Source organism: Dipodomys ordii, unplaced genomic scaffold (assembly GCF_000151885.1).
Source record: "Dipodomys ordii isolate 6190 unplaced genomic scaffold, Dord_2.0 Scaffold71, whole genome shotgun sequence".
Taxonomy (NCBI): Eukaryota; Metazoa; Chordata; class Mammalia; order Rodentia; family Heteromyidae; genus Dipodomys; species Dipodomys ordii.
In genome coordinates this window covers 2,542,926-2,566,882 of record NW_012267287.1, presented here as the reverse complement: position 1 = coordinate 2,566,882, position 23,957 = coordinate 2,542,926, and the positions used below count along the sequence as shown (strand labels likewise).

General features: G+C 56.5%; 2 protein-coding genes across 3 annotated transcripts in view; one reads left to right on the top strand and one right to left on the bottom strand.

The window, feature by feature from the left end:
- Positions 1 to 19,042, bottom strand: part of Acox3 (acyl-CoA oxidase 3, pristanoyl) — a 20,622-nt gene extending 1,580 nt beyond the window's left edge. The window contains exons 1-17 of one of the 2 annotated variants that reach the window (XM_013023955.1): positions 19,016 to 19,042; positions 18,671 to 18,865; positions 18,112 to 18,345; positions 17,428 to 17,502; positions 16,970 to 17,059; positions 16,601 to 16,744; positions 15,884 to 15,972; positions 13,227 to 13,323; positions 11,875 to 12,057; positions 10,517 to 10,639; positions 8,904 to 9,024; positions 6,072 to 6,194; positions 5,809 to 5,922; positions 3,686 to 3,801; positions 2,160 to 2,334; positions 1,046 to 1,113; positions 1 to 78 (exon numbers count right to left, since the gene is read on the bottom strand). In XM_013023955.1, the coding sequence (XP_012879409.1) occupies positions 1 to 78; positions 1,046 to 1,113; positions 2,160 to 2,334; positions 3,686 to 3,801; positions 5,809 to 5,922; positions 6,072 to 6,194; positions 8,904 to 9,024; positions 10,517 to 10,639; positions 11,875 to 12,057; positions 13,227 to 13,323; positions 15,884 to 15,972; positions 16,601 to 16,744; positions 16,970 to 17,059; positions 17,428 to 17,502; positions 18,112 to 18,345; positions 18,671 to 18,844 (2,004 nt within the window). In that variant the 5' untranslated portion in view covers positions 18,845 to 18,865; positions 19,016 to 19,042. The remainder of the gene's footprint in view (positions 79 to 1,045; positions 1,114 to 2,159; positions 2,335 to 3,685; positions 3,802 to 5,808; positions 5,923 to 6,071; positions 6,195 to 8,903; positions 9,025 to 10,516; positions 10,640 to 11,874; positions 12,058 to 13,226; positions 13,324 to 15,883; positions 15,973 to 16,600; positions 16,745 to 16,969; positions 17,060 to 17,427; positions 17,503 to 18,111; positions 18,346 to 18,670; positions 18,866 to 19,015) is intronic. The other variant, XM_013023956.1, reaches the window with a different exon arrangement.
- Positions 18,931 to 23,957, top strand: part of Trmt44 (tRNA methyltransferase 44 homolog (S. cerevisiae)) — a 31,628-nt gene continuing 26,601 nt past the window's right edge. The window contains exon 1 of the mRNA XM_013023888.1: positions 18,931 to 19,110. Within this exon, the coding sequence (XP_012879342.1) occupies positions 18,931 to 19,110 (180 nt within the window). The remainder of the gene's footprint in view (positions 19,111 to 23,957) is intronic.

Here is a 23,957-nt window from a genome sequence, read left to right as displayed (position 1 = left end):
GGCTCTGCCGATCGGGGAGCCCAGGATAAAATCAGGAGGGGCGATCGCGTCCACCAGGGCCACGGCGTCATCTTTCAACTGTTGGGAAACAGAGTCACACACTTGGCAAGGCCCGTGGTCTCCATGGTGACTTTGGAGCAACAGCTCCGGCAGGGCCTTGGCTGGTTGCTAAGCCCTGTTCACAACCAGAAACCCGAGCCCTTGCTCCTCTGCTCCTCTCTGTGGGGCTGGGCGGCAGACGTCTGGGCCAGGAGCCCGCATAGTTCCACCATGCCGCCAGCACTAGGCTCCCAGGGTGTGCTCGGCCGAGGCAGGGGCCTGGCGGGGCGGTGGGTGTGGCTTGTTACTCAGCAGTCCCCAGAGGCTTGTCCCCCCACCCGGGCCAGCAAGCTGCCCTGTCCAGACTGAAAGGGATGCCCATGAGCTCCAACTGCACTTGGAAGTTTCAAGTCTCCCCAAACGCCACCCTAGGAAGCAACCTCTTGATGAGATGTCCAGGAAGTTTCTTTTCTTTCCTTCTTCCTCTTGCTAGGCAGGTACTCTACCACTTGAGCCATGCCCTCAGGCCTGTTCTGCTTTAGTTTTTTTTTTTTTTCAAACAGACTCTCCTATTTCTGTCTCAACTGTGACCCTGTACCTCTCCCTCTGGTGTGGCTCAGATTATACTAAGAACCCCCCCCCCCCCTCTTCTCTCCTCTCCAATTCCCCCGCCCCCCCCCCCCCCGCTTACTGATTGAGATGGGTCTTGCTAACTTTTTGCTTGGTTGGCCTCAAACCTTGATCCTCCTGATCTCCATCTCCCAAGTAGTTAGGATTACAGGCAGGAGCCATCATACCCAGGCCACGCATTTTCTTGAAATGCGGTAACGGTTTTTTCTTCAGTTAACTAATAACTCCACATACCTGTTGCTGAGCATGCTGGCATGGGAGCCGTCGGGAGATGCCAGGAATGGTCGGTGGCTGTGTGGACCTGCACGAGGTTGGCCCTTCCACCTCTGCCCCCCCCCCCCCAGCAGAGAGCTGAGGAGCACAGAGACACGCTCACCTGAGCACACAGGTGCAGGATGGCGTCCTCCAGCGCCTTTCCGGCCTGCTCACTGGAGATGTATCCACCTGGAAGCATGGCCCTCCTCACTGGCGGCTCAGGCCCTCTCCCGCCCCGTCCTGAAGGGCCCAACCCCCGCCCTGCCACCGTGACCCTGGTGAAGGAGGTGCAGGCTCGGCCCGGTTCTGAGGCCCTGTCCCGCCAGGCAGGGGTGCGAGGCCAGGGGTGGACAACTCAGGCCCTGGGGCCGCCCATGGAGTGGGGACCTGTCCCCTTGTGTCCCCGGCCTGCAGCCTCGGGGGCCCTGAGTGTGCAGGAGCGACTTGAGGGGTAACTTCGCTGGGGCAAAGCGGCCAGCCAGCCAGGGGCTCCTGCCAGCCCTCCCCCCGCAGCCACCTCAGCTGCCCGCTGCCCGCTGTGCCCTGAGCTGGCTCCTGGTGGGGTCAGGGTCTCACTCTGCCTAACCACTGAGTGGGAATCGGAAACAGTCGGAGCCAGGTGCTGGTGCTCACGCCTGAATCCCAGCTACTCAGGAGGCTGAGAGCTGAGGACTGCAGTGCAAAGCCAGCCTGGGTGGTAAAGTCTATGAGTTCTTACCTCCACTGACCAACAGAAAGTGAGAATTAGAGATGAGACTCAAATGGTAGAGTGCTAGCCTTGAAAAAGTTCAGGGACAGTACCCAGGCCTAAGTTCAAACCCCAAAACTGGCACATACAGGAAGAAAAGGAAGGAAGGAAGGAAGGGAGGAAGGGGGGAGTGGAGGAGGGAGGGTCTGAGAAGGCTCCTCAGTTAGGAGCACTGGCCTGCCCTGTTCCCCTGGCCCAGGATCAGCTGAGGTCATTCTGGCTGTCCGGGCTTCCCAGTGGTGATGTGGCTCTTGAAGCCCAGGTGCCAATCTGTCAGTGCTACAAGCCCCAAGGCCTGGACTTAGCTCTCTGGACCCAGCCCTCTGCCTATCAAGAGTAGACATTCCAGAAGCATCTGCCAACCCGATGGAGGCCTGGTGTGGCTGAGAGGCCGCATGTGGGGAACAGGCATCTCCCCCGCATCCCCCATCTGACCCCACACCGGCTGGCAGGGCTGCGGGGTAGTGGCGCCGGGTCTGGGCCTCACCTCGGTAGAGCAGGGCCTGGTGCTGGCTCAGGGACCACAGGCTGTAGAGCGCGCTGAGCCGGCCAAGCACGGCCCGCAGGGAGGGCGGCACACCGGGGCTGTGTGCGTGCTCGTGGAACCGCTTTGCCACGGTGAGCTCCATGAAGGCCAGGCCCAGAGGCCGGCAGTGGTACACCTTCAAGACAGAACCCCGCGGGCGGGTGACTGGTGGAAGGCAGCCGTGCCGCAACCTAGCTAGGCGCTGGAAGGAACCCCCATTCTGGGTGACCTCAGGAGGCCTCAGTGAAGCTGGGAGACGCATCTTCGGCCCTGTGATCACAGGACTGACGCCAGAACTACGGCTAGTGGTCACTCATCATTTCCAAATGACCAGGCCTGAGCACACACCAGCTGGGGGTGGGGGAATGGGGTGGGATGGGGTGGTGGAGGGGCAGAAGACAGCTTGATCTAGAACCAGCTGAGGGGTTGGGCAGGGGCAGAACAAAAACAACTTGAGGGGCTGGGAAGGTGGCTCTGTGGTAGAGTGCTTGCCTCGCATGCATGAGACTCTGGGTTCAATTCCTCAGCACCCCATAAGCAGAAAAAGCTGGAAGAGATGCTGTGGCTCAAGTGGGAGAGTGCTAGCCTTGTGCTGAAGAGCTGAGGGGCAGCGCCTGGGCCAGGAGTTCAGGCCCCACGACCGACAAAAACAAACAAATCCAGCTTGATCAAAAACCCGATCTAGAACCAGGCTGGGGGGGGGGCAGAAAACCTGATCCAGAACCAGTCTAGAACTAGACTCCTACTTCTGACCCTGCTATCTGCTGATTCACCCTTTCCCAGCCATATAGTCCTGGGTTTACTCAAGCTCTTAGGTGCCCCCTCAGGTCCTCTGACCCCCACCCTGGGCCTCGGGGGCCCCACAGGTTCCTAGGCCTGGCAGCAGCAGGGGAGGGGCCTGGGTTCCCGGGGCAGCAACGTCCCAAGTAACAGCACGGACCAGGGACGGCAGGTCCCGCCAGCTCCCACTGCAGGACCCACCCCGAGGGCCTGCCCAGCTGTGGCTATCAGGACACACGCAGCAGCCCGGCCTGCGAGCGCGCACCCAGCGCCCCTGCCCCCACCCCCAGACCATCACAAGCCACCCTGGCCCTGACCCACTCAGACCTCTGGGGACGGGGAGGACAGTGAGTGGGGCACAGAGCAGCGGTGTGGGGGTGCGCTGACCAGAGTGTGGGCGTCAGAAGGTGGAGGCCCCTCATTGGTGTGGCAGCCCACCTCCCCACCTCCCCACCCAACCACCACAGCTGGGTTTGCCTGCATGTGACCCTTGACCTCTTCCATGACCAGCCGCCAGGCAGATGCTAGCATGCCCATGTTGCAGAGGTGCAATGAGATGCCAAGAGGCCACCAACCTAACCAAGGCGGGGGGGAGGGCGGGATGGTACCAGGCTGGGGCCTGCCACTGCCAGGCCATTACCGCTGAGGGACCAGGAGGGCCGGGCGGGGACGGGGAGTGAGCAAACGGAGCGGGCTGGAACACACACCTGGCTGTTGTTTCTGGCCTCGAAGTCGCTGGTGCCCGATCTCCTCTCCTGACTCAGCTTCTGCTGACTCTCTTGGAGCAGGTAGGACACCAACCACTCGTACGCTGCCAGGGCGGCTGCCAGGAGAGACGGGGTCACGTCACATCCCGTGTGCTTTACTTGGGGCAGGCCGCCGCGGGCTGTGTGCATGCCAGGGGGCCGAGCTGGGCCAGCTCACAGACAGGGAAATTGAGGGTAACCGTCTGAGGCACCTAGCCGGAGGTGGCCGCGCGGGGCAGGCATGGCATCCCTGGGCTCAGCCTCCGGGGCCCCGGTCATGGAGCCTCAACACCACGTCTTGCGCTGTGTACAGCAGCGCAGAGGCTAGACCACTGCACAGCAGCAGTCCAGCATGTGGGAGGAAGGGCGCCTGTGTCCCCGCCACCACGCGGCGTTCTCGGGCCTCACCCACCCACGACTGCTGTGGACTGCCAGCAGGGCCGGCCGGCCCGAAGCCTGGGCCCCACGAGGTCCCTGGCAGACTTGAGGGAAAGAAAGCTCCAGATAAGGGAGGCCAGGCCAGGTGCCACATGGATTGGAGGTGGCAGACACAAAGCAGGAGGGCACCCTCTTCCATGGACCCTGTCCAAGTGCCATGCCTGAGGCCCTGTCCCCACACCCCTGTCATTACTTGAGCTGACTTCCCACGGCGGTACCCTGCCACCGAGGGCACGGGGCACAGGGCATGAATGGGGAGTGGAGGCTGAACAGCTACCAGACGCCAACGTCCTGGCCCTTCAGGACAGGTAGGCTATGGGAGGGAGACAGAGCCCTTGATTGGCTGCAGGGAGGAGGGACCAAGCCCTGGATTGGCAGCTGATCCTAGTGCAGAGCTGCCAGGAGGGAGATGGGGTCTGGCCACCTCCTGCATCACAGACTGATCCCAGAGAAGAAGCCACAGCACATCTGGTTCTGTCCCTGATACACTATCAGCTGACCCTCATGGCACAACTGAAAAGCCCATTACAAGCCAGACAAAACCATGTCAGAGACTTCAAGCTGCCTGTCCATGGTCATACGGAAACCAGGAAGCAGAAAGGGTGGAGAGGCCGTCCCCATGACTTTCCAGACAGACCCAGGGCTCCAGGGAGCAGGTGGCCTCTTCTGAACAGGTGTGGCGAGGACACGAAGGTCACCCTAGCTTGGGGTGGCCCTAAGTAAAACAAGAGTATAGCAAGAAATAGAAGAGGAGACAAAGGAGGCCTTGTGACCTGGAGGCAGCCCCAAGCCAAGGACAGGGGGGCAGCTCAGGGGCGAGGGGCAGGGAAGGGGTTGAGTCCTGCCACACCTTACATTTGGACTTCTGTCAATTATGAGACAGATCTTACTATTCTGGTTTTGATTTGTTGGTTTAAAATATATATATAGGGGCTGGGAAGGTGGCTCAGTGGTAGAGCGCTTGCCTTGCAAGCCTGAGGCCCTGGGTTCGATTCCTCAGCACCATATAAGCAAAAAGAAAAAAGCCGGAAGTGGTGCTGTGGCAGAGTTCAGGCCCCATAACTGGACCCAAAAAAAAAAAAATATATATATATATATACACATACACTGGGTTTGAACTTAGCACTCTGAGCCCTTTTTGCTTTGGACATGCCCCTCCAACCCCCTCTCTGCTCTGTGTCGCTGGACACAGGCATGGCGACGAACAGCTTCTTCGTTGAGGTGGGATCTCACTAACTAACCATGGGCTGGCCTTCAACCAGAGGAGGCTGGAGGCTCCTTGACCCTGAGGAACCAGGGACCTCCTGACCCCAGGGGACCCTACTCTGGTCTCCTGAACGAAGAGCTCCGGGTCTTCCTCCTCCAACTCTGCCCCATGGCACTCGGTGTGGTACTGGCCACATCCTGTACACTCTCACCACACCTGCAGTGAATGTAAGTAATCCCTGCAGGTTCTCACCACTCAAACCACACTGACCCCATCCTGGAGCTTGTGGGGCACAGGGGGATCCGGAAACGGTGGAGTAGTGGACGGAGGGGCCTCTGTTGTCCCACTAACCCAGTGTGATGGCCCCTTGGAGGCCCAGATCCTTTCCTGAAAACAAGGGAGCGAGGGAACCCCGCGTCCTGCCCCTTGGGGTCCGTACCTGCCGGCTCCAGCCAGTGAGACATGCGGGAACCTGTAAATGTCTGGCCTAGAATGCTGGGGGAGGCCTCCAGAAAGTCCACCGTCTTCAGAGGGCTTTTGAAGCAAGATCCATCTAGGATACAGGCTCTTGTCACTTCAAAGAAAGGCAGGGCTCTGAACCCAGAGTGTCCCCTTCCCCCACCTCCCCACCGCCCGTCCAGAAGCTGTGGATAGCGGGGCTGGGCCAGCATGTGGGCATGGCCAGGACCTGGCGGGGCCTACCCGAGGCCGGGCGCTCCAGGAAGCCCAGCAGATAGTTGCTGGTCTGCTGCAACAACACGTTGTTGTCCCCTTCGTAGGTGCAATTCGGATCGTTGTCATTTCTGAGCTCACCCAACCGATTCACTGCAAGAAAACCACAGCAGCAGAAGATGCCAGCAGAGCCAAGAGGAAGCCGGCTGGCTTCTCCTAGGAGCCTCCCCCTCCCGTGGTGAGCCAAGGGCAGACACGGGCTCTCTGGAGGGCCAGGGCGGGCACTGCTGACACCCACAGGGCCTTCTCTATCGCCTGGCATCACCGGCACGGGCGCCTGGTAGAGATCCAGGGTGTAGAGACCATGGGGAGGGGAGTGGCCTCCAGAGAGGGGGAGGGCTGCCCTTCTTCCCTCTACAATGAGGGAGGGTGTGTGTGTGTGTGTATGTGTGTGTGTGTGTGCGCGCGCACATGCGCGTGTGCTCACACGCATGTGTGCGTGCCAGTCCTGGGGCTTAAACTCAGGCATTGTCCCTAAATTTTTTCACTCAAGGCTGGTGCTCTAGCTCTACGACTTGAGCCATAGCTCCACTTCTGGCTTTTTGGTAATTAACTGGAGATTTTTCTGCCTAGACTGATTTCAAATGTGATCCTGAGAATGCAGGCTCTTAGGTAGCTGGGGTGACAGGCATGAACCACTGCCTGAGTTTCTTTTTAATAAGAATCTTGGAACATCTGAAGACAGCTTTCTTTATTCTCCTGTCTCCATGGGTCCCCCCAGGCTGTTTTCCTGGTCCTCCCCTGGACCCCTGCCCTGATAGGCAGCACTCCCTGCCTGGGAGGGGGGTGTATATGGGGGAAAGAGTCCTGTTTCCCATCCACTCCCTGGCCGCAAGTAAGCTGCTGGGCACAAGAGAGAAGACACTGTAGGAGGAGAGAAATCTGCAACTATTCTTTTTTTCTCTCTGCTAGTATTGGGGCTTGAACTCAGGACCCCATACTCTTGCTTGGATTTGAGCACAAGGCTCACTTTCTGCCACTTGAGCCATAGCTCTACTTCCAGCTTTTTTTGTGGTTAATTGGAGATGAGAGTCTCACGGACTTGCTGCCCAGGCTGACTTTGAACCTCAATCCTCAGATCTCAGCCTTCTGAGTAGCTAGGATGACAGGTGTGAGCCACCGACACCTGGCTCACAACTGATCTTTTAAGCAGACATGGTATCTGCATATGGCCCTGATGGCCTCAGCTGACCTCAGTCGCCCTCCTCCTGGCCCAGTGTCCACAAGTCATGAAGAGTGAGTCAGGTGTTTTTGTTGTCAGCAAGATTCAATTTCCTAATCCCACTAAAAACCCTATTAATGCTAAACTTTTATAGTGTTCCTAGGAGCTACAGCAACAAATACAAAATTATGAAGAGCATTACTCACAAATGCAGCTAGTGCTACTCACTGGACACTATGTTGAAAATGAACTATACAACTTGTGGGTGAGGATGGGAGGGAAAAACTGGGAGAGAGGCAGGGAAGGGGCGGCATTGTCTAAAAAGAAATGCACTCACGACCTCACTTATGTAACTGTAACCCCTCTGTACATCACCTTCATAATGACAATAACACTTAATAATAAAAAAAAAGAATCTGCATCAAGGGACAGAACATGCAAACAAGTAACTTGTGGACCAGCACAGAGACCCAGCTCTAGTGCGGAGAGGCCGGGCCGCTGGCCCCTGTGCTAGAGCAGCCACACTAGAACCGCCAGGATGGGCGACTCGAAAACTGCCACGGGAAAGCACACAGCTCCCCAGGGCCAAGAGTGCTCGCACAGGTCCCTGCGGACCTGTGAGCCTTCGCTACCCAGCGAGCACCTGCCTTTGGGAGCCAGGTCTTAGCGATTATTTAAGGTTGGCACAGAGGGAATTCTGCAGGGGAGCTGCAAGTAGTGCTGAGGATAATAAATAATTAATAAATAACTCTAGAGATAACATCAACTATAGATGCACATGACCGGCTCTGGCTGTAGGTGGAGACGTGATATAAATTTCATCAACCAAGGAGAAGGTGTGCTCACCATTCCCGTGTATAACCGGAGGCCAGGGCTCTGCCCACTCACCCTGATAGAAAGCAAGCCAGAGCCAGGCTCTGGCCTTCGCACCTGCCTGTCCACAAAAAAAGCCACAGACGGATACCATCAGTGTTGTTTCAGAAGTTCTATCAGAACAAACCTGGGCCCAGGCACTAGTGACACACCTGTAATCCTAGCTACTTAGGAGGCTGAGCTCTGAGGGTCAAGGTTTCAAGCCAGTCTGGACAGGAAAGTCCCAAGACTCTTACCTCAATTAATCACCAAAATAGCTGGTAGTAGAGATGTGGCTCAAGTGGTAGAGTGGAAAAAAAAAAAAAAAAGCTAAGGAACAGCACCCAGACCCTGAGTTCAAGCCCCAGAAACAGCACAAAACAAGAAAAGAGAAAAAGACTTGGTACTGGCTTTCTACCAAGTCAATAACCAAAACATCCCAAGTGAGTTAAACAACAGTTTAACTCACCGGCCTCTTCCTCATCACCCCAAGTTTTAGCCCAGAAATCTCAGGCATTGGAAAGAGGCAGGATCTGTCTAGGGCAGCAGTAGACAAACTTGCTCGGCAACAGGCCAGAAGGTAAATATTCCAAGCTCCATTCATAAGCCAGGTGGTCTGGGCGACGCACCATTGCTGCCGCATGAAAAGCATGGGGGGAACATGCATGGCTATTCATTTACCAAAACAGCCAGAGGGCAGGGCCCAGGGCCCAGGGGCTGATCCCTGGCCTAACACCCAATGGTAACGCTGAGGACCAGAGACCACCATGGGCTCCCCCAAAACCTACTAGCTAGATAGCCGTGTCCCCCACACGCCTCCCGGCACTCCTGGATTCCTTGCTGCGCCATCCACGAGGCCAGGGGCTTGCCGGCCGACGACAGAGCATGGATCTCACGGCCGAGCTCCACCTGTGGGTGGGGAAATCCCATGAGAAGAGGTGAAGCGAGATGTGGGGCACGGCACGCCAGGCCCCAGGTCCAGTGCCAGCATGGATGGATGGTGTGCCCTGGGGCTAATCCAAGACACCCCCTAATTGCAGAAGGAGTCCCATGTTAACCAGAGGAGAATACTGAGCTGCCCTCCATCTCAGCAACAAAAACGAACGGACTGCTCAGGAGGCCGAGGCCTGAGGATCCAAGTTAGACGCAGCCTAGGCAGAAAAAGCCTGTGAGACTCTTTTCTCAAATTGACCAGCAAAAAGCCACAAGTGGGGGTGTGGCTCAAGTGGTAGATTGGAAAAAGCTAGGAGGCAGTGCTCAGAATTGAGTTAAAAAAAAAAATCGCTGGGCGCCAGTGGCTCACGCCTGTCACCCTAGCTACTCAGGAGGCTGAGATCTGAGGATCATGGTTCAAAGCCAGCCCGGGCAGGAAAGTCCGTGAGACTATTATCTCCAATAAACCACCAGAAAACTGGAAGTGGCTCAAGCAGTAGAGTGCTCGCCTTGAGCTGAAGAGCTGAGGGGCAGCGCCCAGGCCCAGAGTTCAAGACCCACAACGGACCAAAAAAAAAAAAAAATCCCAGGACATGGTGCCCGCCAGGCCGCCTGCCCTGCCCACATATCTCCTGCATCTCGTCTCCCACACATCCTTCCCCTGGATATGCAATGAGGGCAATCTGAGAGGGCCAGTGTGCACAGCTGCTGAGCAGAACCGCTCATTTCAGTGTGTTCGTCGGAAAACAAGGGCTTTCAGGTGCTATGGGGTCTGGCTGCGTTACCCCTGAAGGAACCACCACCACTACCACTGGTACCAGGGAGGCAGTGCCAATGCCTGCCGACAAACCACGGGAGCGCACTTAACCCCTCATCTCCCCCGTCCCCTGCTGGGCCTCTGCGTAGCTGAGCGCCTCCGGTCGCTGGCGCGCGATCCCATCGCGGGTGCTGCGTGCAATGCTCTCTGCGTACCACTGATCTGCTTCCCCAGGCGCTCACTGCTGTCCCGCTCAGGAGGCAGCAGGGGGGAGGCAGAACGTGATGCGCACACCATCCACAGAGAGGGCAGCGGCTCCTCGTGAAGCACTGACCTCAGGAAGTCTGCGTGCCCGATCCTGGCACAGTCCCAGGCTGCTGCCCAGATCCAGCGAGCGGATCAGCCCTTTGTTCTATTGTTTACGAAGGGACCAAGAACCATGAAATCCTCTGAGGGGCTGGTACTGCAGACTGTGCAGAATCAGCATGTTTGCCACAGGACAACCACGGCTGACCCACGGCCAGGGTTAGGGTTGAGTCAGCACAAGCTTCAGAATGGGGCTGGGGTCTCTGCGCAAGCCCAGCCGCGAGTGGGCGGGGCAGCAGGAATGTGTGGAGACTCGGCCCGCAGGCTGTCGCTGCCCGGGGGACCAGCACAGAGCCCTCACCTGTGAACCCACCCGAGTCCCCCACCGCGCCTAGAAGGGCTCACCTGCGTGTGGCTGGGGTCTCCCCCCAGTAGGGCCTGCTGTAGCTTGAACATGTAGAAGAAAAGCCATTTGGAGAAGTGGTCCAGGGCATAGGCGGCCGCCAGGTAGGGAAGTAAGCGCCATTGCTGAAGAAAGCAAGACATCCCGGTCCTCAGGGGCCCATCCGCCCCTCCTCTCCCAGCTGCCCATCCCAGGTCCTCGGGGGCAGACCCTCCCCCACTCTCCCAGCTGCCTTGTTCCCTCACTATGGGACTCAAGATTGACCCTGTGGACTACAGAGCCTGCCCGGGGCCCACTCTGAGCCCAGTGTATGCCTAGAAGTTCCTCGGGAGGCAGTGTCTTATACCAGCACGGGACAAGCCACACTCCTGCTGGATGGGCAGATGGATGGGAGGGTCCTCCTCTGGGGAGGCCCCAGAGGAGCCAGGCTGTGTCTCTTAGGAAATGGCGCCACCTACAGTCCCAAGTGTGTCAGACAAGAGCACAGGGGCAGGGCACCTGGCTGAGGGCATACAACAGCTAGGCCACCCCTGGCGTCCAGAGCATTCAGACGGACTGTGTCCGTGGGGGCGATGGGCATAAGCGTGGGCGGCACAGGGACACCCTGACATATCAGGACATTGAGCCTCACTTCCTTACCAGAACGGTGTCATGCTCAAAGCAAAAGGTAAAGACCCAAGTGGAAACTCCCTCAGACTGCCACCAGTGTGTGTGTGCCATGCTCCAGATGTGAGCCAGGCTTGGCACAGAGCCCCCGTGGGGTGGGGTCCTCACGCTGCCACTGGGGGGCACCGCGTGCTGCAGGGCCACGGGAGGTCCTGGTAACGGAGGCACACCTCCCTGCTCCGGGTGTGACCTCCCTCTGTGCCTTTTGGGGTGAAGCCTAGCTGCTCAGCCCCAAGAACGTGAAGGTGGGTGTCCCTTCTGCCGTTCCAGAAGCAGCCCGGCTGTGCTCTACTCTGGGCACTTCTCGGGGCTGGGATGGGCAGCCGGGGACTGCGCAGTGACACCTGCCACCAGCCGGAGCTGACTCTTGCCCCCACTTGCAGATACTTTATTTCCATTGTATTATTGTCTTTGAGACAGGGCCTCACTATGAAGGCTCACCTCAAATTGATGGCCCTCCTACCTCGGCTCCCAAGTGCTGGAATCACAGGTGTTCATCCCCTGGCTTACCAACTGCTTTCCATTAAAAACATCGCCCCGGAAGCTGTGCCGCCTGCCAGGCTGCGCACCTGTGCTCCGTCCTGTCTCCTGTCTTACAAGTGTCTGCCAAGCCCTCAGTAACCAAACTGCAAATAATCAGAAGAGATCTGCAAAGGGAACGGAGAGGACAGGAAATGGCCCCTGGTGCCTGTACCTGCAGCTGATACTCCAGCACCGGCACTTCCTCCTCCTCCGAGGGCCCAAACTGACACCGAGTGGCTGAGAAACGAAGCGCAATGCACACGGCCAGCTTCAGGTTGGTGACGGACATGCCAATGATGGAGATGCGGCCCCAGGACAGGCCGCCCAGGGAGGCGCCGAAGCGCTGCCTGCCATCCTAGGAAGGAGCGCAGGGGTCATACACGGGCCCCAGACGGCAGCAGAGAAGGTAAGCCACAATGCGTACTGACCCGGCTCTACCCAGTGCCTAGAACACTAGGTTCTGCGGGCCAAGCTACAGACCACAGCAGGCGCCACTGGTGCATTGTGGGTAGAGGAGGGGCCAGCACTCACTGACACCTCAGGGTTCTTATATTCTGAGGCCTTCCTCCAAAACAGATATCCGTGTGGCAGTCTTCCGAGCATTACCTGCCTACAAGTATTTATCCCATGCTCAAGTGGAAAGGAAATCTATCTTCACTGGGTTTAAAATCATGTCTTTAGCCATGACACCCAAGACTAATCTCAGCACAGGTAAGGCTGAGGCAGGAGGATCTCAAATTCGAGGCCCATTGTGAGTCCGTCTCAAGCAAGCAAACACATGAACATGCATGTGCGCAAGGCTCGGTTTCCCTGGGTGATCTGTCGTGTCAGGTCACCGGTTCTGTGTTCAGTGTGTACTTGAGAAATCTGCGGTTAACGTGATTTATATTCCACTGGCATCAGGTATGAACATTTGTTCCTCCTGTGTCTCGGGACCTTCTGTCTCTCCCCTTTGGGACCAACACTGGTCCCTGGAGGGCCTCAGTTCCGCAGCCGTCCTCCAGGGGGCACCGTTTGCCACCCTCTGTACTCTGCCTTTCGGTGCGTTTCCTTTGGGGTGGTTTGTAATTGATTCACATCATGGTGGGCTGGCGTCTCTAGGTGCCAGGCATAGAATGTGAGGTAGCTGGAAGGGATCTCCAGGGAGCTGCCTGAAGGCCTGGCACACACTCAGGCCTCCCGAGGGCCCGCAGCTATGCAGGGGCCACCGCCACGCACCTCCTCCCTGGTCATGCTGAATGCGGGACCCCAGGAAGCCCGTGGATCACCCCATCTGTGTGTGGTCACCAGGGCATCCTCCCGGGAATGCTCAAGGAGACAGCGTGGGGGTGTCCACAGGGTGGACAGGGCCAGGGCAGCATCTGCAGCCTGGCCACCTCCTCACCACCCCGCTGTGACTAAGTCCCCTCTGGAGGGGACACTGGAACCTAAACAAGGGGGGGGGCTAGGGCACCCCTCAGCTCCTCCCTCACAAGTGCCAGGACCGGAAGCGCTACCCGCTCACACCCACAGAATCGGGCCTACCTTAAAGGGGGTGACATAGGTGCCGTCGGGGGCCACGTCCCCGGTACGGTTCAGGAGGTTCTGGCGAGGAATTCGAACCTTGTGGAACAGGGCGAATCTGCGGAGAAGGGGCTTCCGTTACCCTTGGCTGGGCGGGCAGGGAAAGACCAGCCGGGTCCCTCATCCTGTTCCTCACACGCCTTCGCTGTGGTGGGAAGGGCGTGCTGGAGTGCGGGGGACCGCAGCAGGCCGCCCCGCGTGGCCAGCACGAAGGCTGCGCAGACAATGCCTTGTATTGGGGAGCACCAGCCTCACTGGAGCTCCAAGTTACAACGGGTCACATGAGGGGAAAATCTTTACCTTTTCCTGCCAAGGACGCAGAACAAGTCCAAATGTGCGTGCCTTGTCATGTGTGTGTGCCCGTGATACCTGCCCACGGTTCCCTGAGCACAGAATCTCACGGGTTCTCTTTGGATTCATTTGTATCCAAAAAGCTGTCCCTGAAAGTCAGACAGGGCCAAATGATCGGCCAATCTGCCCACCAAAGCTAGGGGCTCCAGAGGGCAGGATTGTGTGTGTGTGCGTGTGCAGGAGTGTGTGTGTGCAGGAGTGTGTGTGTGTGTGTGCAGGAGTGTGTGTGTGTGTGCCTGGAACCTGTATGTACACTCCACTTAGGGCCTCCTGCTGCAAGTTCTAGTAACTTCTTGTGCTGCTGCCACCAGCCCAGCCCCATCTGCCAGGGGCAAGCCGGAACTCTACTTCGGGAGGGACCAGGAGGCCTGTGCACCCAGACTCATCATGACAAGGCCCAGCAGCACCAAGAGGATCTGGCTGGAACCATCTTGAACAGACCTTTGTATGTTGGGCTGGGGTCCATTAGGCTAACATTGATCCCTGCAATCTGGGCAGCCCTTGAGGTGGGATTCTCTGATGTGACACGTTAATCCAGCTATTGCTTTTTTCACCATAAATACAAAAATTGGTTTAAAAAAGATGAACTTAGTACAGCCTCTTGAATTGGGCGACGAGCAGATAAACCACTAGGCTTGGTGCCCTCTGCGGACAGCCTGTGGCGGACCAGGGAGGATGGAGGTGGCAGAGACTGGCCTGCGGTACTGGCCACAGAAGCCCACAGTACTGGTCGCAGTGGACATAGGAGGACAGAGGCGGTAGAGGCTGGCCTTTAGTACTGGCCACAGGCTAGAAGACCTTAGGACAGGTTCGGTGAACCACTGCCTCAGCCTGTGGACCGATTTCTAAGGCTGTCACCAACTGTGCCCATGGTGTTGGGCCTCAGCTAGCATTGAGAAATGCACCCTATGTGGGACATGGTCACTTCGGATAAAGGGGCCAATTTTGTGGGAACCATGGGCAGGGTTTTTCCGCCATGTGTCCCAGTGTGAGGACCCAGGCTTGGCTGCATGCCCACTGAATTCTTCATAGATAGACTGGCATTCTGGGAAGTTCTGAGCCCCTTGCTTTCTTCTCAAGCTGCTGCTGAGGAACCAGTGGCTCCCAGCACGGCACGCACCTTCTGCAGTGGGGCAGGTAGGAGGTGATTCTCCGAGAGGAGGCCTGGGACATGCCCTGGCCCAGCCTCTCCCTGTGTTGGTGCCTCATCTCCTCCGGGAGGCCGGGGCCCTGGGCCAGGGCAGCGGTGAGGCCGCTGTCGGGCTCTGGGAGCTATACTGGGGCACGGTGGGTGGAGTGGACAGAGGCTCCTGAGACATAACTCCCAACAGAAGGTTCAGGATGCCCTGCTGTGGCCTCCTCCATGGCCACGGGTGTCAGGCCCAGAGTGGTCTATGCTCTATGCTCTATGGGGCCAGGCTTTCCAGGGGAGGATCCAGAACCAGTGGGCATGGGAACAGCCAGGAAGACCACTTAGCTTCCCCCAGGATACGTGAAGACCCCCAGCATGGAGAGACCATCATCACACCATTTTACAGATGAGGAAACCAGAAAACTGTCCAAATGACACAGAGCAGAGCCAGGCCCTCTGTTGCCAAAGCTCTCGCTAATGACCTGGGGCTTGAACACTCAGAGCCTCAGCTGGGACATCCAGCATTCACTGGGGCCCCACCCTGAGCCAGGGTCTGCACTTCTTGTACTCAGCACAGGCCCTGGCCGATCAACCCCATTGGTGCCTAGGCTGAGCAGGGGCTGAGACTGATGTCTGGTTCGTGGTGGGGCCCCGGGTCACAGGAGCTGCTGAGTCCACATCCAGGGCGGGTAAACAGATTAAGAGAGCCCGGTGGCACTGTCACCTCTGAGAGAACCATGTCCATGCCCGAGACATCAGATGCACCTCAGGGTTCTGTGTGGACAACACTGAGTCGAGCCCCCAGACCTCACAGAGGGAAAGCAGACCCCATGCCAACCCATTCTCCCTACCCAGGGCATCAGGCAGCAGCTGTGGCCTGGGAGCTGGGAGTGCCTCTGGGGGAGAAATGGCCAGAGGGCGGTACAGAAGCGGAACTTGTAGTACAAGGCCGCATAGCGCATGGCCTCCCGGACAGGAGGCCTGGTGCCACTGTGTCTGATCTGGTCCCCTGGGAGCCTGAGGGTAGCAGGGCACTGTGGTCCTCTGGGGTGACACGCAGGAGGCCTCTGCCTCAGGAGCATTATCAGGGGCCCAGAGAGATGGCCCGTGACCTCCGGTACAGCATCACACTGACCCGTTGTCCAGACCGTTCTGCCCAATCTTCCTCCCTATGTCGCCAACCATTACCCCCGGCATGGGGAGCAGGGTCTTCGGGTCCCGGATCTGTGCAAAGCCACAGAGATCAACTTAGGATGGCTGGAAATGACAATGACTGTGCCAGAATGGCTGATGGCTGGGCCAGGGACTCTATCTGGGCGGCTGAGGGTCACCCTGGTCCCCTGCAGTGACACGTCCCCGTCCTAGCCCCAGGCAGGACCTGAGGATGGCTCACGTCCAAGTCCCACGGCTCTCCACACTTCACTGGGCCTTTTACACCTCACATTTCCCAGGGTACCACTCCGGGTCTCAGTGCCCTCAGAAGGGCACCCCCCCAACTCCATACCTGAACCTTAAGCTTGGGGCCATGGACCCAGCTCTAACTAAAAGACCTGGGAAACTCGCTTCCTTCTCTCTCTTCTACCTCCATTTCTCCCTCCATCCCTGGGGGGCAGTGGGCAAAGGGTGCAGTGCCGTGGGCACAGGCTGGCCCTGCTGTGAGAGGGTATCACGGTGGACCCTGCTCAGCATGGTGGGTGACGTGGTGAGGCCCTGGGCACTCAGGCCACACCGTCAGAGTCTTGAGTACGGAGTACGCACAGTCCACCCCAGGTCCAGGTCTGCTTGTGGACAGCATGCACGAGGGCCTGGCCCTGGGTCCCTGCCTCCCCTCGCCGCCCCTACAAGGTCTCACCTGCACCAGGAAGGAGTGCAGCCCGTGGCACTGGCCCCCTGGTGTGTGCAGCTGGGCAAACACCACCGCGTGAGTGGCCGTCTTGCCCATGTTGCCAACCCAAAACTTGGCAGCTTCAAAATCGGGACAATGTATGATGAATTCCTGCAAGGGGGGTGGGAGGAGAGGTGAGCTTCCCCTCCTCCACATGCCACACCCGCCAACCACCCTTGGTAATGGAGCCCTCGCAGCTGGTGGAGCCACTGGCTCCCTCTCGCCTGCGAGGGGACTGGCCTCTGTGGGCCTCTCACAAGCACACCCGGCTCATTGTCCTCAGCCCCCACAGTTCATCTGCGCGGGCCCAGGGCCCAGGGGGAGGGCGGTGCCTACCTCCGTGGCAGGGTCGTAGTGAGCTGTCGTGCGGATGGCCTTGGTGTTACTCCCGTGACTCAGTTCAGTCAGAGCAAAACAGCCAAAAATCTAAACATGCAAAGCGAGGTTTAGGGGAGAGGCATGCCCTGTGGGTTCCTGGGGTGCCATGTGTTCCTCGCAGGACAGCGCCCCCCTCCACTGGACAGCCCCACCAGCTGCCCCCCACCAGGGTGCCCGTGAGGAGCAGGCACACGAGCGCAGAAGCCTCGCCACGTCACGTGGGGCCGCGTCACACAGCCAGAACTACTCCAGGCAGGGGAGGAAATGGAGGCCTAGGCCTGGACACAAAGTGCATGCAGACCAGGACCCAATGTACCCCCTGACCGCGAGCTACAGGTTTGCCAAGACACCCACAGAAAAACAGGGGCCTTCCCTGGGAAGTCTGCCCCGCCCATTCCCCCTGACCATGACCTTACCTCCATGTTGTAGATCTTCTCCAAGTATTTCAGATGTCTTTCAGAACCTGAGCTCAAAATTGTTGACCCAAACACCTGCAATGTAACATCAGCTCGTAATCAGACGATGCTAGGCGGGTGGCTGCTGCTCTAGAGCTCACGGCTGACAGTGGACGTCACTCTACCCCAAGGGCTCCTCATCTTCCCTTCTTTGTAAGGGACTTTATATTTCATAGCATTGTATTTTATTTAAGAACCTATGTTAGGCTGGGCTCAGTAGCTCAGGCCTGTAACTAACAACTACTCAGGAGCAGAGATTGGGAAGGTTTGCAGGATGGGAGTTCAAAGCCAGCTTAGGCAGAAAGTTCATGAGACCTCATCTCAACAAATAGCTAGGAATGGTGATGTGTGCCTGTCATCTCAGCAAACACAAATAGGATTATGGCCTAGTAGGGCCAGGCAAAACGTAAGACTCTATCTGAAAAATAACAAAAGCAAAAAGGACTAGAGAGGTGGCTCAAATGGTAGAGCACTCAGCACGAGGCTGAGTTCAAAGTCTATTACCACCAAAACTAAAATAATGTATGTGTGCAAATCTGCACACACAGCTGAAAAGACTTCTCGGTAGTAGAGGCAGTATTTTTTCTAGGGAAACAGGGATTCGGGGGCCTTCAGCGCCATGGGCCCCGGCCTCTGGAAACTCACCAGCATATGAAGGACCCACTTGTTGGCCAGGGACCAGTCGTACATGCCCAGGCACTGGATGGCCGCGGGGATTCTCAGTGGCTTTGCAAACAGGTCGTCCAGGCCGCAGAAGTCATACTCGAGGATCCGCTTACACCGGAGGAAGTTCAGCTCTCGGTACTTCTCCAGGGACAGGTCGGCGGCCGGGGAGCGGGAGAAGAGAGGGTCATTCTCCAAAGCCGAGAAGATGGTTTTCTGAAACCGAGGGAGATGAGGATGGCAGACATGGAGGCGATCTTGGAGAAAGCCTCCCAGGGTCTCCCATGGCCACAGCTGCCTGGGGCACACGTGTGTGACCAGACACAGCCAGAGGAGCACGTCGTCCCCTGCTGAGAGAGGGGCCCGAGTTTCAGAAAGTGTGGGCGGTGCATCCACTCCTTCGTCCTGAGCACCCTGTTATAGGCTCCGGGCGAAGGATCCGGGCCACAATGCCCAGTTCCGCATCATGTTACAAAGCAGAGGACACAGGTCCTGAGCACTGTAAAGCCACCTTCAGCGTCCGCCGCAGTGCACGCCTCACCTTGAAGCGGACTATCTCCTCCCCCTCCCAGAAGAGCAGCAGCTCCCGGCTGCAGAAGGAGGCCCGTGCTCGGTGTGCGCTGAGCGGCCCGCGGGGCAGGGCCGGCCACGAGGCGTTGTCCTCTCCTTCAGGCCTGGTCAGGACATCGCCACTTCCCTCCGGCGTGGGGGCCATCGTCTGTCATGTGATGTCAACCTGCACACAGAACACAACTAAAGCAATGTGTGCCTCCCGTCACCCGAGCGTGAGGCAGCGCTGCGATGCCGAGACTAGAGAAGAGCAAGCAGGGCCCTCCACGCCACAGGGGAGGGCAGCGGGGCGGCGGGCCGGGCGAGCTGGCCTCACCATGGACAGTGTGGAAACAAGAGAGAGTCGAGAACCGTCCTGGAGGCCTGGAGCTCACGCCTGTCATCCCAGCTGCTCAGCAGGATGAGATGTGGGTATTGTAGCTGGGCAGAAAAGTCAGTGAAACTCTTATCACCAACTAACCAACAAAAAGAGGGGGGTAGATCTGTGGCTCAAGCGATAGAAGGCTAGTCATGAGTGAACAAGGCAAGCAAGAGCATGAGATCCCGAGTTCAAGCCCCAGCGCGCACGCATGCACGCAAACCATCCTAGAGCCAACACGGAGGTGGCCATGGTAAATAAGCATGGACAAGCCCGAGCGGCTGCAGGAAGAGGTCAGAGTGTGCCCGGCTCTGTGTCCTGTCGCACAGCCGTGCCCGAGGACACTGCAGCCTCTGGGACACAGAATGTCCAGGCTCCTCAAGGTTCACCAAACCCAGTGCCCAAGGAGCTGCCCTGCAGCTGGCCCAGTGCCTCTGCCACACAGGCCTGTCCACACAACCTCCCCCAGGGGGACCCGGGTTGCTGGCCACAGGCGTTGGTCCTGGTCTGACACACGGACCTCCCACTAACAGCAAGCACTCTTGACTAAGTTCTGGAATTTTCCTGAATAGCCCAAGTGCTTTTCCCAGAGTCCCGGCCGCTCAAGGCATGGTGGGAGGGGAATGGAGCTTCGTGACTTGAGGTGACTGAGAGAGTCATCTTGGGTTAGACTCTGTGGTGATGTTTCTGTGTGCGACAGGGGTGAGAGGTGCCAGGGAGCCTGCACTCTGCCAAGGGGAATTCTACAAAGCCTTCTTGACAAAAGAAAGCCAAGCACCCAGCCCCTGCCAAACCCAGAGACCTGGAGGCCCAGACACCTTTTCTGACATGGCTGTGAGGCGGTAGATCAGATTGGAACCCAGCAAGCAATGTGGACCCCAAGCAGCTTGGGGTGCATCAACTGGAACATGGGGAAACACATGCATAACTAAACCAAGGGCAGGGGGAAGGGAACATGCTAGAAGAGTGAAGCCAGGGAAACAGACACAAGCCTGGCAAGCTTCTATCCAGACCGCCTCCAGAAAAAGAAAGACAACACAGATTCCTGGTGGGGAGTCCAAGGGGAGCCTTTCAGACTGATCGTGAAGAAACGGGAACATGCCAGGATGCACAGTGAGTCACAGGCTGCCAATATCTAAGGTACTTCAACTCAAAGGCCAGATTCGTAGAGACACAACCTGTGAAAAATGGTTCTATGTGAAGTAGAAAAATGCAAGTAGACCTGTAGTGACTCAAGACATTAAGGCAGCCGTGGAAAAGCTTCCCACAAAGGCAAACAGAGGAGTTCAACGGAGAGTTCTGCCAAACTCATAACTTAAGAATATCAGCAGGACACTTGTGGCTCACACCTGTAATCCTAGCTACTCAGGAGATCTGAGAATCACAGTTCAAAACCAGCCTGGGGAAAGAAAAGACTCTATCTCCAACACAAAGCCTGGATGGAGCGCACGGTTCAAGTGGTAGAGTACCAGCTGTAATCAAGCAAGCTGAGCAGGAGCAGAAGACTGAGTTTAAGTTACAGAATCAGGAAGGGAGGAAGGAAGGAAGGAAAACCCACCGGTGTACAGCATGCTTTCCTTTCGCTCTTCAGGCCAGGGTAACCCCAAACCAGCAAAGGTAGCACAGGAAAATCACACGGTGCAGATGGTAGAGATGTGGAAATCCTCACTGAATTCAGCAACACATTTAAAAAGCAAAAATCAAAAAAACCCTCAAAATTTAAGAAGAATACCAGCCACGCAGCAGGAGGCTGAGGTCTGAGGATCACTGTTTGGAGGCAGCCTGGGCAGGAAAGTCTGTGAGACTCTTATCTCCAATAAACCACTCAGAAAAAGCCAGAAATGGTGCTAAGTATGGCCCAAGTGGTAGGGGACCAGCCTTGAGCAAAAAGAGGCTCAAGCACAGTACACAGGCCTTGAGTTCAAGTCCCAGGACTGTCAAACACACACACACACACACACACACACACAGAGCATCTATCTATCCTAGGAAGACAAGAGGATTCTACTTTAGAAAGTTAATTAATGTAATTCATATAAACAGATATAATCATTCATATCATAAGAGAAAAGGCATAAAAACCTCCGCGGTCATGTCAATTTAAAAAAACCCGATGGGGCTGGGAAGGTGGCTCAGTGGTAGAGCGCTTGCCTTGCATGACTGAGGCCCTGGGTTCCATTCCTCAGCACCACATAAGCAAAAAGAAAAAAGCCGGAAGTGGCACTGTGGCTCAAGTGGTAGAGTGCTAGCCTTGAGCTGAAGCTGAGGGACAGCGCCCAGGCCCAGAGTTCAGGCCCCACAACTGGACCCCTCCCCCCCCAAAAAAAGAATATCTACCAGAAGAAAAGAAAGACAATTGGCAGCAAGGGGGATGTTTAACTGCAGAGGACTGATCATCGGTTCCTCCGACACACCAAGGTGAGGGTGCCCACCCGAAGACTCTATTCAGCTTTGTACGGAAGGTCCAGCCAATGGTGCAGGAGGGTGACTTAAAAGCACCCAGATTTGAAACATTTCTATTTGAGGATAACATGATCTATAGAAACCGCTATATATTCACTCACTCTCTCTCTCTCTCTCTCTCTCTCTCTCTCACACACACACACACACACACGAACCTTTTACAACTAATAAACTTATTAGTCACCCAAGAATAATGGAGACCTGTGTCATGGGACAGAGCCTGTGGACAGAGCTCCTACAGTAGGTTCCAGCAGACCAAACCACAGCAGAATGGAGTCACTAATGCTAAATGCCACATCACCATGCTGAGACATTACTGAAGCAGCCCTGCTACACTCTGGATTTGAAATGCCCCCTAGTCACCAATGGGGTAAAGAGTTGGTCTGGGTGGATAATGCCCATAATCCAGCTACTCAGGAGGCTAAGATCTGAGATCACCGTTCAAAGATAGCCAGGGCAAAAAAGTCTCTGTGAGACTCTTCTCCAGTCAACCACCAGAAAACGGGAAGTGGCACTATGACTCAAAGTGGTAGAGAGCTAGCCTTGGACAAAAAGAGCTCAGGGACAGCACCCAGGCTCCAAGTTCAAACCCTATGACTAACACTCTCCCCCTCCCCCCAAAAAGAGTTGGCCTCATGAGGGAAGCTAACACAATCTCCAAACAGATGAAATGGGAGATGGTGGAAGCTTTAAGAGGTGGAACTAGCAGGAGGCTCTGGTGGGCCCTCAAAGGAAATTGTGGGACATCAGTGTCTTACTTTTTCTTCCTCTAGTTGGCTTCTAGCCCAGGAACCATGTGACTGGCATTTCTGCCACATGCCAGTTGTCACAGGCTCAGAGCAATGGCACTAACCAAACAGTGCTAGGACTGTAACTTCCAAACTGTGAGCCAGCCAGGCACCGGTGGCTCACGCCTATAATCCTAGCTACTCAGGAGGCTGAGATCTGACTATCGTGATTCAAAGCCAGTTTGGGCAAAAAAAAGTCTGTGAGATTCTTGTCTCCAAAAAGCCAGAAGAGGAGATGTGGCTCAAGTGGTAGAATGCTAGCCTAGAGGAGAAAAAAAAAAAAAAAGCTCAGGGACAGTGCCCAGACCCTGACTTCAAGGCCTCAGAACTGGCACACTGGTACACACACACTCACACACACACACACACACACACACACACACACACACACGGGATAAATGTCTCTGTGTGTTATGTCTCTGTGTGTTATGTCTCTGTGTGTTATCTCTGGGATTTGTTAAAACAAGCAAGCTAACACAACCAACCCCCAAACAGATGAGTTCCTGGAAATCCAAATTCCAGGCTGCCAGGGTCAAGTCAGCAGGAGGACAACCTCTCTGTTTTCGTGCAGACACAAACATAAAAAGTTCACCAATTTTGTTTTAAAGCTTGCTTTGTGCTCTGGCTAGCCTGGATTGCCATCCTCCTAGTTACAATTCCCAACGAGCTGAGAAGACAGATGCACACCAGTATACCCAGCTTGTTGGTTAGGATGAGGTCTAGTTAATTATTTGCCTGGGCTAGCCCTATTTATATCAATTCTCCTGACAGCCACTTCCTGGGTTGCTAGGATTGCAAATGGCCATTGTGCTCATCCATCAGTTGCTTTTTGACAGAGCTGCTGAGGTCATTCAAGGAGAAAGAACACTTTCAACAGCTGGTGTTGGGTCAAGTGAACATCCAACATGTGTAAGAATGAGGTTCAAGTTCACAGACACAAGGACACATTGACTCACAGGTCCACAGATGTAAATGGGGAGCTAAAAGGCAAGGGTGGGCTTGGTAACCTCGGATCAGCAAGACCTGGGAAGTGGCAGCAAAAGCACAAACAGAAGAAACTGTAAACACACCGTACATGCCATCAAAAGTGAAACCCTGGGCTTCCAAGGAACAAAAGGATTTCCTCAGAATCCCAGGATTGTGAAGCAGTCCCCCTGGAAGCACCCGGGGTCGCCTCCAACAAAGCCTGGAAAAACTTGACAAGCGAGACTGCAGGGGAGCGCATCTAGAGTCAACTGTTCGGGACTAGTTGGGTGAGCTGCCCAGGCTCTCTCACCACCCGCTCTGTCCCACACAGCGAGATCGACGACATCATTCTGTCTGCTCCGTGGGCAGTTGCCAGCTGTGTCAAACGTTTCTGATCCTCCCTCGGACGGGAGAGGCGGCTGTGATTCTCTCCTCAGGTCCACAGCCACCCCCGTCCAGTCTTCCTCCTCGGGGCAGCCAGAGTTTTGGTCTGAGTTCCTGCAGACTTGCCCCAACCAGGACGGAGCGGAAGTGCACCGAACTGCACTGGGAGCCCCATCTCGCTTAGCCCCCTGTGTGTCCAGGGACCATTCCCGGCCGGCCCAGCGCCACGCCCGTCCCGCCCGCGCCCGAACCGTGCCAACGCGCCCATCGCGGCCTGGCCTCGGCCTCCCTGCGGCCCG